The sequence below is a fragment of the Cygnus atratus genome, chromosome 4 (assembly GCF_013377495.2).
Source record: "Cygnus atratus isolate AKBS03 ecotype Queensland, Australia chromosome 4, CAtr_DNAZoo_HiC_assembly, whole genome shotgun sequence".
In the NCBI taxonomy this organism is placed as follows: Eukaryota; Metazoa; Chordata; class Aves; order Anseriformes; family Anatidae; genus Cygnus; species Cygnus atratus.
The window spans coordinates 820,880-837,291 of NC_066365.1; the positions used below are offsets into that span (position 1 = coordinate 820,880).

A 16,412-nucleotide genomic window follows, 5' to 3' on the forward strand; every position below is an offset into this window, starting at 1 on the left:
AGTACGTGGTTGTCCAGCAGTACCATAGGATAACTGCTAGGACTGTACAAAAGTACGGAGACAAAATGCAGCCCTACCGTGTCCAACAGTCCTGTCGGTGCCATATGAGCCTCAGCTGTTCTCACCTTGCACCGTTTGTGTACAGAAATTTATCTCCACTCTGTCAAGTGCATGACAGCAGTGGCTCCTGCCTTTAGGTCATGATATTTTCCTTCCAGAAAGCAGTCGATAGCTGAAATACATGTGCCGTATTTGTATAAACATTTACACACACATTTTTTATTTATTTTATTTTATTTTTATTTTTGTACCAGAGTAAATTGGGTTCAGAATTGAGATGAATAAAGGAGCTTTACCGGGAGACTTAATAGCAGAGACATTCTTGATGAGACAATGGAGGAGACAGACTAATAGATTTCTTTAAGGGTAAGAGTCCGTTTCCCTGATCTGAATAACAAAGGTTATGGGAAGCCCCTACATCATGGTTGAACTAGGCCACATCTGTTAGGAAAGACTCCTACCTTTTGGAAGAGATCTGGTAGTGGCCTTGTACTACTAGACTGACAGCTCTCCTAGGTATGTAGATAGCTGAGCAATTAAAAGTACATAAGCCTTTTCTGTCTCAATTTCTCAAGACAATGAGAGGATCAGAACAGAAAAAGGGAACTGAAGAAAGAAAATAACTATTAAAAAAGACAGAAAAGTTACTTGACGGAAAGCAGACTGGAGAATAATCAAACTCACAATATGCTTTTCAGATCAATCACCCTTAATTTTTCTAAATTCCTCCTCTGTTCAGGTTTCCTTGGCCCTTGGTTTCACCTGTTAATTCCTTTCCTGTTCCTGTGCTTTGTCCTTTGATGCTGACTATTATGCTTTCTTCATTCTTCATCCTTGTGGTCCACAGAGACAAAAAAGGGCATCCTTTGCCTTAGAACTCTGAGAGGTTTGGGTTGGAAGAACTGAAAAGAAATATTAAATGAAAGCAGATAAACTGTATCCAGAGGTCAGCCAGGTGTTATTTGTAGCAAAGATCGTTTCTGTTTGCTTAGTACCTTTCTGTTATTTCTTTACTGTTCCATTTCTGTTACTCTTAGAGATTATAGAGATGGGTATTAGAAAAGAAGCTTAGACTTCTGAATGTATATACTACATCATTTCTCCGTAATGAAAATAATATTTTGTTAACATAGGGTTTGTATTCTCTACACCTATATGAAGATATTAATCAGTTTTTGCCCAGCTAGATACTGCAGTTTTCTGTTCTATTCTGATTTCATTGATAACAGCAAATTTTCCTTTGGACATTTGTACCATCTTTTAGACATTTCTCCTAAAAAAAAAGTTCTTTCCTGTCTGTGTAGGCTGATGCATTGGCACAACTAGTGAATCCCCAAGGCAAATAATTTGAATAAAGTCTGCTGGTTCTCTTAAAAATAGCCAAGCTCTGGAAATGTTTCTATAGCACATTAGCAACTTCTGGCACAAGAAGTAAAAAAGTAAGAGAGTAGCAAAAGCAGTAAAACGAGCAGCTGCACAAAGCAGTAAGATTCACTCACAGAGAGAGTAAGCAATATTTTTCATTTGTGAAAACATTTCATGCTGCTCCCATGCTCCTGGGTTGTGTTGTAGCTCAGCGTCAAGCTGCTAACAAACCTGGAAAAGGACAACTTTTATGAACATAAAAATCACTTCCACACATCAGTGCATTTTCTTATCAGAGTTTATTGTTGCACTTCAGATATCATGCCACTATCAGAATAATATCTATTTTTTATTTAAAAAAAATTGAGAAAAATGTTTCCAGCAATTTTCATTCAATGTGAATGACAAGAGTATTACATCTATAAACATTGAAATATCTAATTAATTTCTTCCTGAGGAAGTTTCACATCTTTAAGCAATGAAAAAGGATATTCTGTACAAGATAGTCTGCAAATCATTGAAACTAATTCTTTCTGCACAAGTAGAACTGGGAAGATATCACAGTATTTCAGGAATGTTTGTTCAAATAGTTAAGTGAATTCATATCAGACTCTGTGTTTACACCCCCTAATGGTCACTTTCTACTCATACTCACACATTGATTTTTAATGGCACAGATATTTGAGGAAATCAAATTTCAGAATCGTATTTATGAAAATAAATGTGAAACTCACATAATCAAACATTTGTTAAAGGAACTGCTTGTGCAGTTATCAACCACGGGAACAAAAACCATAGCTGTGTTACCAACCACAGTAAAACACCTGACTTTGACTAGCAAGTATAAATTTGTTGTGATAAATCACTGTTTTTTAAAAGTTTTAATAATGATAGTTTATTTCTGAAAATCAAACGCTGATTGTAGGGAAGTTGTAAACAGAGAGGCAAACTTTGCCAGGTAAATTCATGTTGTATGACTTGCTTACTCAACTGTACTCATATGCATCCTGTTATCTGGGGAGTAACACATGTAGCTCGTCTGCATGCTTTGCTCAGACTTCATTCTTCACGAAGTTGACTGCACATTAAAAGTCATTCTGCTTTTTAAAGCTTCCTGTTAAATGTAAGAACATCTTTAAATAGAATAGTTCTGGAGGAAAATAGCATGGCTTCATATTGTCTTTGTATAAACCAGTAATAACCCAGTATGACAAACTCAGAACTGCAAAGACCACTAGCTGTTTGCCTTTACTTTGCTGCTCTGGAGCCTGAGCCTAGCCCACCTAGTCTGCCAGCAGCTGCCCCTCCAGCACCTCTTCTGGAGATGCTAATGCTTAGCAGCTGCATCTCAGTAGGAGCTCTGACTTAACACACATCCAGGATCATGCCCTTTTTGGATACACAGTTCCAGGGCCAAAAGGTCAAGTTACTTGGTTCACAGTACTGACCCAGGTGAAGTTAGCAGAGGAATCCATTGAAGATTTGCCCCGGGACTCATTAATTTTGTTTCAACCTTAGGAAGGGCACTAGGACAGTACAACAGCTCCTCCACCAGGGCTTGAGAGCCAACAAGGCACTTCTTGCCAGAGGACAACCTTTATGTGTGGCTGCCAAACCAAGCCTAGTCCACCCAAGGCATGGCTGTGCATGTGGGGTTTTTTGTCCCAGTTCTGCTGGGGCCTTGGTTTCCCAGAGAAAGACAGAAATGGAGCTCCTGAAAACAGAGACTGAACTATGAAAGTGGCTGAAGCTCATTTCTCCAGCACGTAGGAAGCACTCAATTTGTGAAGATCTCAGGCATTTTATAATGCTCAAAGTTTTTCCAATTTTCTTCTATTATACATTTTTCTTCTATTTTAAATGTTTGAGTGATGTTACATCAGGTTACATAAATGGTAAAATCAATCATGCCAGGATGAAAAATCCAAGTATTTTCTCCAGTTAGTCAATTTACTTGTAACAAATCCATATAAATGCTTACAGAACACATGAGCTGTCCATAGCATGCAGAGAATTTGTATTTACAGGTATTCAGAATTCAGAGTGTTTCTTTTATCAAATAAGAGTGTTTTAAGACAAGTCAGCTTTTGGGCCAAATCCGTATGACAGTGAATGTCTAAAATGAAATGTAAATTTTCATTCTCTCTAATAAATAATAAAGATGTTCATCTTAAAAATGTCTACTCTACTAGGTCCTCATCATTAATCATGCATATTCCCTTAGCAAAAATGTGCTGCGTAAAGAATATTGTTATATACAGCAAATTGGTCTAGAATTTTGCTTTACAGGCCTATCAAAACCAGGTATTACATACACAAAATCAATAAATAATAAAGTTTACCAGCTAGAGGTACAGTAAGGATCTCAACATCTGTTTTCTATTTAGGGAGTAACAGACTGCTTTTCATTCTATTACCTTGAAAGTTAAATTATGAGATTACATAAATGTAGTAAAACAGCACTGAGACGTAGAAAGTTTTTCCACCATCTGATGCATGTTTTTATCTAGTCATCCCAAAACAAATTATGATAATAGTACAGATCTACTGTAAAAAGCATTGCATTTAGTACTGTAGCTATCTTTTGTATTCACTACCCCTTCATGTCTTTAGAAACATTCAGAGCCAAAGTTCAGTGGAGAAACAGTAAGGCCATACTCAGCTGAAATTTTCAACAATCTTCTTTTTCAACTTTTAAGTACTATTAATTTGAGTTTATCTCACACTTAAACTGATATGAGATGTGTTACTGAAATGTACCAAAAATGTGAAGCTGGATATTTGTGGTTTTTTCATGATTAGAGCCCAATTTTCTACCATGATTATACCAAGTTTTTTTTTTTTTTTTTTTTCCTAAAGCTTATTTCTAAAATTTAATACCAAACTTGATTAAAATGTCTGGAAACAGAACCATTATTTTCATCTGGAAAACAGACAGATTTTTGCAGCTGACATAAACTGAAGGTCACTGCATGATGCTACAGTTTTGATCAGGCTGAGGGTTCTTGGAATACACACAGCATAGATTGAAGGCAAATAAATTAAGGAAAAATAGTGGTGCAAATTAAGGCAATCTAAGTATGGATCTGTTTCTGTTCTTTACCAGTTTTTCATTTGAGTGGCGACATTCCTGATTCACAGCAATGTACGTCCAGCGTGCTGTATCCGGATTTGGCTGCTCATAGAAGCCAGTAGTGAAGGCTGTTATTGCACTGCTTCAGTTTGGTTCACAATTGTTGAAGTGTAATACTGCTCATAAGGATTTTATTGCAACATTTGTGCTTTACATAGCCAATTAAATTTCTGTTCAGATACAGGCTACATTCTGTATTTTGCTGCTGCAGTCACTGCAAAATTAGGCAGTAATTATGGACAAAGGCCCTTATCGCATTATAAGGATTTGTTGTTACAGGCTATAATAATAGGAAATGTATTTTTTTTTCTTTTGCTACACTGCTTCTGCCTGTGGATTCCAGATTTTGCTCCATGTGTTTTGTTGCTGTGCACACCTAAATCGTGTATGATGGCTGTACTTCTCACCCTTATTAGTATATACTTCAGGTATTAGCAAGCTGATTCCAATGGCAGAAGTACACTTGGCATTTTATGCTACACTAAATTTTCTTATTTTATGCAAGACACAATAATCAAATACAAAGAAAAACTGTCAGCAGTCTAACAATGGACTACAAAACCTACAGGAGACAATACTTTTAAACTGATATATAAAAATGTAAATATTTACTGTGAAATTGGACAGGTCATGTATCTCTGAAGCTTATACCAGCTGCAATTAACTTCCACATATGTGCACAGTAGTCCACAAGTCCACAGGCCCAGAAATGTTAATGAGAAAGATCTGGCCCACGTGAGGTCTAAGAAACACATGTATTTTCACAATCCACATGCCAGCATATGGGAATAATTTCTATCTTTTACTCTTTTTTGCAGAGGTATATTTTACAAGATCTTCTGGTAGCTACTGGAGACTTTAGGTAGGATTACTGAAGTGTGGAAGAGATTTCAAAAAGCCTTTTTTCAATGCTATCTTACTTTCTGTAGTTCCTGTCTCAGCCACGATGGCAGAGGTTGTCCCAATTTGTGTAGGAGTTTTGACAGTTCCACATTGTGATCTCTGTAGTAGCTTGACAGAAAAGCCCTGCACTGATGGATATAAAAGCAGATATTTTTATTTAATAAAATGCTGTAATGTAATTGCTGTGAATTCTTAGTTTCAAAGTTTCTTTTACCTGTGTCAAAACTTTACTTTCTCCTATGCAATTTATTTTTTTTTAATGATATCTACTGCATACAAGTTTAAGCTCATCAATGAGCAGCTGAACTTTAACAGATAATTTCAAGAAACAAAAGGTGTCCATAACAAACACTGGTGTCAAAGCAAAGGATCTGGTCTGCTCTCAGACAGACATGTAAATTAAGAATTGCTCTGAAGCTGGTACAGCTACTTTGAATTTACTGAAGTTTATTTTTCAAACAGGTGCCAAATTTCAAAATTAATTTTTATTTTCTTTCCTTAAACAAAACAAAACAAAACAACCCCACCACCACCACCAAAAAAAAACACAAAAAACACCACACCAAAAACCCAAACAACCACTTAAATTCTTCACATTTGATATAAAGAACTAAAAAAAAGGTGCACTCCACAACTACCTTAAAGGCCTCATTTGTAGGGAAAGGTAATCAAATAATTAATGGCTTTTGTCTTCTTTCTTTTCTTATGATTTTGCCTTTGTGGTGTCTCATTTATGGAGGCTAAATCCCTGTATAATGCCAATGAGTATAATGGTTTACCTCAAAATCCATCGGAGGGTATTTTCTACCCTTGCTCTTTCCAAGACACTTGGTTTTTCCTTCTTCCAGAAGCTGACACCAGAAACCTTTATGTGAATCAAACCTGAAACAAGTATTTTGTACACTTTCAACGCAGAAATATAATAAAATAAGAGCTTAAGAGCTATTCTTAAGAGCTATTTTTTTGCTCCAGTAAATTGTCATTTCAGGAAAAAAGGCATCAAACAAGTGGGGAAATGGAGAAGCTGAGGGGAGTTAACAGGAGCAAGGCATTAAGAACTGGCTGCAGACACAATGCATGAAGTAAATAAAGAGAAGAAAAAGGAGAGAGGCAGGAGCCAACAGTGATCCTGGAAAGACTGCATCTTGCAGTGTAAAGGCTACGAGGTGCTGCAAGGAGGATGCATCTCTGAAGTTTATACTGAAGAAGATGGTACCTGCTAATGATACAATGAGGTGATTATTAAGATTACTGTTGGGGAAGACAGATTTAGTGTGGGCAGATACTGGTATAATAACTGTAACAAAAATACATATGTGCAGTCTATATATGTTAACATGTAGACTTTGGACACCAATTTTAGGCACATTTTAAGGATTACATCATGTCTTCCAGGAACACATTCTTAGTCTATGGAGAGTAGGCATGCAGAAAAAAAGGCAGGGCTTTTGCTTGCAACACAGACATAGGTAACATCTGTGTTCATTGTTTCAGACATATTACAGTTTGGAAGTCCAACAGGAAGCAACGTATTTACCAGACAGCTACACTGGGCTGAGCAATAGGTTTCATCTTTTCCCCTAGAGAGCTTTTGATAGCAAAGATGGAAAACACTTCTTCCAGCTGGACTTAGGTTGATTTTTTTTTGATCAACTTTCATCAGTACAGTGTAACCACCATGCACATTTTCTTCTTCTTAGTTATCTCTGCCCAAATTATAAAACATGAATCTTAAGATACTTAGCCTACAGTTCACTTCCAAATCTTTCACTCCCATTCTGTAAATTTGGTATATTGGTATACCAATATACATAAAATATACACTATTGGCAGGACAGTACAAACCTAGACGGTATAAAACACTTCTAATTCTTTGGAGAAAGGATACACAAATCCAAGTGTTTTTTTGTTTCACATTGCTATACTGCAATCTCAAAATTATGAGTAAAAATAATTTGTATTATTTGTATCTCTTTTGTAAAAAGACGTGAGAATGAAGTCATTTAAAGACAAATTAATTACTGGTGTTAGCAAGTTGGTAACAGCTGAGGATACAAACTGGTATTAGTGCACTCTAATGGAAAAAGTTGCTTTATTTCTGTGAACATTACCTGGGTACAAAGGATGACATAAAGGAAAATGCATGCAATAGACTTAGATGCAGATGGGATTAATTCACAGTATCCAGGCCAAAGGCTTCAGTGTTAAAAAAACCCACAAAAACAAACAAACAAAACCAACCAAACAAGCTACCACCACCATCACCAAAAACAAACCAAAAAGCCAAACAAATGAAATATGTTTTCAATAGACTCAACTTCAGGGATTATTTGTCCCTTTATGTCTTTACAATGCACTTTACTATCTCATGGAAAATGAAAGTCTGTTTTGTTACCTGTGCCATAAAAGAGAATAGAATACAACTAGATGAAACCATTAAATAAAGAAATGTCTAAGAAATGAAAACATTCTTTTCTGTGAGCTTCCAATAAGGACAGATAATAGACTCCTATTGAAAAGAGTAATCCTATCAATCTTACTTTAAGGGAAACCAAATCTAAGTGTCAGAATCCAAAGAATTTGTGTACGTGTGTATTTATGACATACAGAGTGGATGTTATATTCTTGACTGATACTGTTGAATCTTGCAGCTAATGTCCAAAACAGAAACTAAGTCTTCTTCCTTTCTCCTTATGCATATCAGTATTCCATGTTCCATTTGCTGATGGAAATAAAATTCCTTTTTATTCATCCAAAATTCACATGCAGTTCTCACAAAGCAATATTTATTTTGTCCATTTGTCAAATGTCTACTCCAGTAACAGACTCCACATTTAGTGACTTCAGTGTATGATTTACAGGAAATCTAACCCTGTATTGTGCTCTTTTCCAGACACCAATGAATACATCCTACTACACCCACATGAGGGGAGAACTATGAGAGGCTTTATTTTGTAGTGGCCTTACTTACAGACTAACTAGTATTTTAGGAACATATGAACAAGCAATAATGATGACAAAATTAACTCACGTTAGGGCTTCAGAGTAATTATAATGAGGAGAGACTCCCAGAAATTTCTGTACTTCATCCATTACGGTAGACGGATCAGTTCTTAGCTGCTGGCCATCAATAATTAGCAACTACAAAAAAATAAAATAAATGGAAGTTTAGTTTAAAATTCATTATGTCAAGTTTCAAACTGGAACTTCCACCTCTTTCAAAGTCATTCATTATATGGTGAGAAATGCCCTAGATAATTGGTCCAGTTTTATTTGTCATGATCATTAATGAGCAGGATAATGACATGTTAATTAAATCTGAAATGATATTAAATTGGAAGCTGTTGTGGCAAAAGAGAAATAGCAGTGAAGGACCTAGAAATATAAGAAACGTTGCAGGAAACTGAACGAGACTTGTCCAGAAAAGAAAAAAAAAAAAAGCTATTAGTGTCTAAAGAAATAACCTATTAATTCTCACAGACACAGGAATATACAAATATATGTTACAGTCATGTTGAAAGGCTTGTCACTGGAAATGACCAAAAAGACAGAAAATAGTAGGTAGATGTTAAGTTAAATGCCTTACTTCTGAAACTATACTAGAATACAAAATATTATGAAAAACACTTGAGAATATGAACGAAGGTAAAGAAGACATCACGACAGGCATGTAGATACAGAATGTGTGACACATCTCTAGAAAGCCAGGTGCTGGTAAGCAATTTCTTCTTTTTGTAACTGCTTGATCATATATGCACTCACACAAGTCTACTTCAGATAGGGATACCCTTTTACCTGGACATGAATCTTCATGGAAATAAACACTATGTGAGGATTATATCAAATGTAGTATCATGCTTAAATGACCCACCAAAATGGATTAGGCAAGCATTCACTTCCTGTCATGGAAACAGCTCTACATTTTCCATCATGTTTTGGTGATGAAAAGGAGGGGGGCAACAAATCTGCAGACGGTTCAATGGTCTCATTCCGTATGCAGTGCTGAAGCTTGCTCTTTATGCAAGGACAGAGGCTATGATTTGCTTCCAGGATTGGATGAAGCTTATAAGGTTTGCAAGACTATAAGGTTTCAGAGCATAATCAAAAGGGAGAAAATGTCTTTTTTTTTGAAAGATCAGTCTTTGGAATTACTCATATGTGGATTTAGAGATGTGGATTAGTGAAGTATCAAGCTGTTCAGAAAGTAGTAGCTCATCCCAGAAGTCTTTCAAATCAGATGCGTTATGACTGCTTGAGTCCAAAAATGAACCCGCTGTTTTACTAAGAAGTAAGCTCTGAAAGGCTTCGTAGCACAGCGGTCAAAAAGGATCCCAAGTGAGGAATATATCCATCCGAAAGAAAAAGAGTGAAATTTCTTCTTCAGTATTTAACAAACAAATAGAAATATCTGGGCCATCCCTGCTTCTGCCACCCCAAAAAAAAGATGTGTAAGAAAAAGTTTTGCCAATGGAAATTGATTCCAATTCCTGACACTTTCAGGGAGCAGATAACAAAATATATTAGGGGAACTTTACCAATCCTTGTTGCAACTTCTACCACTTACTATATGCCTACTGACTTTGTAACAGCTATTAAGACTTCAACTCACACATGTAGAGACTCCACAATTTAGACAGCATTAAAAATTGTGGATAGCTTTGGATACCCCAGGGAAGAGCCCTTTTTGAGAACAAAGGCTCTATAAGGCTATATTTCTACGCTGATCTGTTTTTAGGTCTAGCTTATGCAACTGTTTCATGCTTCAGCAGTTCTCTGAAATTGCTAACAAGTTTGGATATAACCTACCATATGCTGTTGCTTTTGCAATGCAAGTTAACTCCTAATACTTTAACAGAGAAAATATAAAGCTATCAGGGCTGGTTCCTCATCATCATTATGGGAGGCAAAATCTGGCAAAACTCTGTCTGATGATGTGCACTGTTCAGTACTCATCGGTTACTTTGGAGAAAACCTAATGAAAATATGTTGTAGAAAATTTCATCCAAGTATCATGATATGACAGTATTGTGTATCTCATGAATTCTGCAAGGCTGTCCCAAAAGAGAATATGTGAAGAATAACACCAAGTAGAGGCTACAGAGCTTCTTTGGCACACTCTAGGAAAACTGAAGGTGTGGACTCCAGCCAAATTGTCTCAGCTAAGCAAGTCCAGGCTAAACAGAAGGTTCAGGCTGCAGCCAACCTTCCTCAGCTAAAGTTATCTTTAAATGTTGGGTGAGGAGTAGTGCCAGACACACTGTTAATGTCAGAAAAATCTATTCCAGAAATAAATCTATGAAGGAGATACTGATCATGTGATATTGTCTGCCTGTTTTTGTATAGCAGATCATGTTCAGGGCTTAGGATGTAAATCTCTTGAGGCCTGATTTTACACAGGGCCAGAAATAGACTAATAACTTGTATGTTGCATACCAGCAGAAGTTTACAGGGGAGATCCAATTTTCAGACTGCTTATGCTCCATCTGTACCAAAATCTCTGGGCCCATAAGCAGACACCCTCTGAGACTCAAAGACACACAGAAAAACTGGTCTTAACACAAAGGATACATCAAGGATTTTCAGGCTTGGCAATAGATACCAAATGTAGGTGATTAGGAGCACCAACAGTTACAGAAAAGTCGTTAGGCAAACTATGATTTCATCTAAAAAAATGATGATGTCTGAGATGGCAAACACACTGATGTACACAAAAGCTTTATTTATATTGTTAACAAAAACAAATCAGAGGCAGCTCTTTGTTCTTGAGACTAAATGGCAGAAGCATGACTTGGATTCACATTGCTAAAACCTCTCACCCACAAAACCAAACTGGCTGTGTCCAGACTCCCTGATGGCAATGGTTCTTGTTATCCTTTGAGCCATGCTTTGGAACTGCTTGGGAAAATGCTTTTTGTTACGGGTCCAAACTGCCAGAAATGTGTTAAAAATCATGCACATGGATAGCAGTGGGCCAGTGTGTGAACTTTTGCAAGGTACAGGTTTATTCATTACTATAATCATAACCTAAGGAGGGTGACACAGTGGCAGTGCATGAAAGAACCAAGGACTGGGTGAAGACACTGATGCATTTAAAGATTGAAGTGTTACAGCTTCACTAGATCACATCCATTTTCATCTGTTATTCCTTATTTTAGATGGAAAAAATATTGTGTATACCCCAAAGTCTTCAGGTGCCAAATCTCTTCTGAAGAGAGATTTTCCCCCTTCCCTCCCACATACAGAGGGCAATGTTCCAGCTTACATCACTTGATAGTAGATGAGACTTGTTACCATTCAGAGAGGACAGAAATATTATTGAGCAGCATCTCATTATTTTCCATCTTTTTTTTTTCTTTTGTGAAGCTTGATGGAATATCTGACACTAAAAAGACCACAAAGCACTGCATGCCTAGTTCTCTTTTCCTCAACATTACAGACAAAGAATCAGACATACAGTGATGAAAGCATGAGCAAATTAAAAAAAAAAAGAAAAAGCTGTAAGTTAAAGGCAGTTCAGGGTACAAGAGCATTCAATGAGCACCAGTGAAGTTTCCTGAACTTCCAGATCACTCTGATCTGTTTTGCAGAAGAAGTTCCCAGCTGCATGGTGCTAATATCCATAGCAATGTCAGGTCAACTAATTAGAACATAGCTATGAATAATCAATGTCTTAAAGCATGTTAGAGTGTACCTAGGATATCCCCTGAGGACCAGCACTCATTAGGCAAGACTATTACTAAGGTAATCTTTTAGGATATTATATATGTAAGTTTAGGATGTCAAGTTACAGTCTTATTCACCTGATAAGGTGGGAAGTAAGTTAGCCATCTTTCAATATGTGTAGCGTACCATCCAGGTGCTAGGCATCTCTTTTGGAGAGCTCTAAGCTCAGAAGGGGCTCGAGGTCCAGCTGTGATCACTTGATAGAAACTGAATTTTAGAGCTGCAGGATCTTCATGTGATCGTTGATGCTGTAAAACAGGTTACATTGCTGAGTTTTACAGACCACAAAAGTTGTGAAAATAAGAAAAAACTGGTCAGTCTTACTGATCTTGCCATGAGTGATTATTCACAATAGAAGTTGCTTTAGGTTAAGAAGTCCTCATCTGTATTGATTTGTTGAAAATGCTGGGATAAACACTGCTAATGTTGTTTGTACCAAAAGAAATTAGAAGATAGACTAATGCTAGCAATAACAAAACAGAATGCATAAATGTTTATTTTTTAATAAACTGAGTGGCAGATTTTGTATAAATGAATCTAGCATAACTTACAAAAATACCATGAAGCTCTGTTTCTAGTAGTTTCATATTTTATTTTTTCCAGCTTAAACAAGGCAAATACTTAGAAAGGAAAATTTGAACATCGGTATGTATGAGGATCATTAGATAACTCAGGTCAGAAGAGCTCTCAGTAGGTTTCTAAGTCAAGCCTGCTATTCAAAGCAGGGCCAGACTGGATTTACGGCTTTCATTTCTCCTCATCATAACAGTAACACAAAATATGTCATAAAACTTGTAAGAACTTTGTTCTTTTTAGAATTTTATTTTTTGTATTTGCATTTTATCCAATTTCATGTGGACCAGAAGAATAAAAATAGCTTAATCTAAGTCAAAACTATTAACTAGGATTAGGACCGGAGAAGTAGAAATCTATTCTGAACATAGCTTACTATCTGTGCTTTAAATATCTTATAGCAAGGTAACTGGTACCTAGCTTTTAATTGTATGCAATTGTTATACTGCTGAAATACTAGGTATGAACGACTGCACTGTGTAAAGGATTTCATCATATTTTTATATGGATTTTATGGTATTTTATTATTGTTGCTGTTACTAAAATATCTTTTAAAAATATTTTAAAAAGAAGCATCGGTACCACGATCTGCCCCTATTCTTCAAAATGCATTCACTAGAGAGCCATGCTTTGTATTAAACTAACCTTCAATCATCCCTTTTAATTTTATGCTATGTTCTCAACTCCACTAAATATTTACTATTGCTTTGAATAAATGTTGCAAATTACATATTGGGAACCTACTTATTTTCATGGTTTGCAGAATACTCCTTCAGCATTAACATAGTTTCTTCTAATATTATAACAACAACAACAACACAAAGGAATTCCAATGCTTTAGTGCTATGAAACATAAAGGTAAAGTACTGCAGTAAAAAAGCACTCAGTGCCAATGGTGCATTTAAGATGGAAGTTCTACCTTTAATTGCAATTCAGCTATTATTTCTGCACCTGTTTTTATTTTAATTAGGTGTGTGCAAAACAACAAGATCATGGACACATACAAACCCCATATTTTGAACATGAATCAGGCCAATGTTTGTATAAACTAATTTATCTGTGCGCTGATTACATACATTAATCAAGCAAGCAAGCATTATTATATGCTTACATTAGTAAGACTTTCAAAAACGTGCTTTCTGGTATTTTAACCTTTAAAAGATTTTTCAGATTTACATGGACAGATACCTTAGTCTATGGTTAATGATACGTGGAGCACCAACTGACCAATAAAAGCTTGTATTGTCCAAACCCTTTAAATATATATATGGACTGAAAGAACATGGAGAGTGGATTCAAGGTGGAAACCTGACTTATTTATTTGACTTGTGACTGCCTGTGTTCCTCAAAATGCGTACCTGATACCAGGAATATGCCCGGTCAGATGGGTCAATGAGGATGGTGATGATCTTGGCCTTGGGGACAAGGGAAGCAGCTCGTTTAGGAGCTTCCTCAGAATGAAAATAGTTGGCACTTTTCTCAAAGAGGAAGTCAGTGGTGACATTGGAAGGAGTAGGGAAGAAATCCATGTACCTAGGAAAGCAACATCGTTCTCAGAATTACTTGAAAGCCACAGAAAGGCTGACAAATCTGTTAAGTACATTTTATTCTGCAATAATTAATAAAAATAATAGCCTAATTGGTAAATAAAAGCAACAAGAAGTTTACATTGTATTTTTGACCATATTTTACTTGGTACTAGCTTTGTTCTTTTCACTACATATAACTAGACATTGCAGCTATTTTTCGTAGGTGGAAGAAAACATGATATTCAGGTATCTTTTTATGATTAGAGAATTCTAACTCTTTGGTCAGAAGAAACTCTGACCAATCAATGTTAAAAGTAAAAAAAGAGTTTTCCAAATTTGGTCCTTTGCAGACACCAATTATTGTGAAATATTGTAAGAAAAATATATTCAGTATCAGAACTGCTTTTGCTAAAAAGCAGAAAATAGTTTGTTTATATGGGGTAGATGCACCAATAAAAAAACACCACAGCTTCAGCAGGTGAAACATTTCTAAGCAGTGACAGCATCCTTCTATTATTGTTCTATGAATGGAAACATGGGTTGAATTCCTTTTAGTTTTCTTTGCGAGCTTTCCTCATCCATTACAAAATTTCAATTAATGTCCAATAATCTCATATGTCACATACAGACTTTATTCCTAGCCCTCAGACTACTTCTGATTATTGTTGTGGAGAAAGAAGAAACAGGAAACATTGGTCTTCTTGATTTTTCAGTTAAACCTTTTATCAATAAAATAAAGGGCATTTAAAACAATCTCTTCTGATGGTCATGCTTAAGTACTGAAATTTCTTCCAGTGCTCAGACCTTGTTCTATTCATAGGACTGAACTTCTTTTAATATAAATGACATGCTCTTGTTGTCTTTGAAATTGTAACCATTGCAGGCACAGCCAGAAGACTTGAGAGGTTGGAACTGACTGATGCACATGCAGTTTTCCTTAGGGGACACACATCATTAGCATACAGGCACTGATTACAAGGTATTTAGAGAAAAGGAAGGAATCTACAGTGGTTTAAAGAAACTGAACTTTGTGACATCTGGTTCTGAGAAGCTAATTCTTACAGATAATTTATTAAACTCTAACGTCAAAGCTGCGAAGGTTTTAGAGAACTGCTGTTTGTGACTACTCTTGCTTTGAATGAATCCTAGCCAATTCATGGACTAATGAGGAGAGACCATATACTTAATTAACACTTGGTACTTGGTAAGCTTATTACATGACAGCATTAAAATACTCTATTAGACTGAAGGTCTGAGAGATCTGTCTGGCAGACAGCATACAAACCTAAGAGTTAAACAACTGCATCAAAAGGTAGCTTGGAGTATCGAAGACTTACCTGTGAGAACCTGCCAGAGGTGACTGGGACAGGCAGCACAGATAGACAATAGTCAAATGGATGCTCTGGAGCGAGACCTGACAAAATGATGTACCTGGTCTATAAAGTTTACCACTGGGAGCCTTACGCACCAGTGCTGTGTTAAGATGAAGGTAATGTGGCACATGTCTAGCAGACAAACTGTATCTGCATGTTAGGGAAGTGGTTAAGGCAGGAGGAATGAGAGAAGCAGCAAAGCAGTCTTCCTGCCACATGAAAATGATGATTTTGTAGAACTGGCTCACTGAACTTAATCTGTCACCATCAGCATAAATCCACTATGCCTTGTTTGCATGTCATCTTCCCTGACTTCAGAAAGCTTAACAGCAAAGATTCAGCTCTTTAATTTCCAGTCATTCAGCCAGAATCTCTCAGTTGGTATTAACTGGATGACTCACCACACTTTGTGTAAGAAACTGCTGAAACAATTATAACTCTGTAAAAACTAAGTGACTTTAAAAGAAATTGGATCTGACATATCTACACTACGACCATACAACCGTGTTCACCCTGCTAATTTTATGGATGAATACGAAGTCAAAGGCAATAAAACTATTTTCCCTCAGACTGGGGAAAAAAAGAAACAAGACAAAACATCAATAATCTTTTAATGGTGCTCCCCAGCCACTACTGGATGTTACTGTCTTTCATCTTGTAATGTTTTATAATGCAGCACTTTCTGAAGGCAAGAGAAATCAAGAATGACCTTCTGGGTGTAGAAACATCTGGTGATTCCCTGGTAGCCACAGT

At 36.4% G+C, this 16,412-nt stretch overlaps 1 protein-coding gene across 2 annotated transcripts in view; it reads right to left on the reverse strand.

Moving 5' to 3' along the window:
* Positions 1-2,268: 2,268 nt before the first annotated feature.
* Positions 2,269-16,412, reverse strand: part of LOC118245019 (bifunctional heparan sulfate N-deacetylase/N-sulfotransferase 3) — a 68,271-nt gene continuing 54,127 nt past the window's right edge. The window contains exons 9-14 of one of the 2 annotated variants that reach the window (XM_035540577.1): positions 14,116-14,290; positions 12,262-12,432; positions 8,493-8,602; positions 6,241-6,343; positions 5,479-5,589; positions 2,269-2,539 (exon numbers count right to left, since the gene is read on the reverse strand). In XM_035540577.1, coding sequence (XP_035396470.1) covers positions 2,492-2,539; positions 5,479-5,589; positions 6,241-6,343; positions 8,493-8,602; positions 12,262-12,432; positions 14,116-14,290 — 718 coding nt within the window. In that variant the 3' untranslated portion in view covers positions 2,269-2,491. Of the gene's footprint in view, positions 2,540-5,469; positions 5,590-6,240; positions 6,344-8,492; positions 8,603-12,261; positions 12,433-14,115; positions 14,291-16,412 lie in introns of those variants that run through there. The other variant, XM_035540571.1, reaches the window with a different exon arrangement.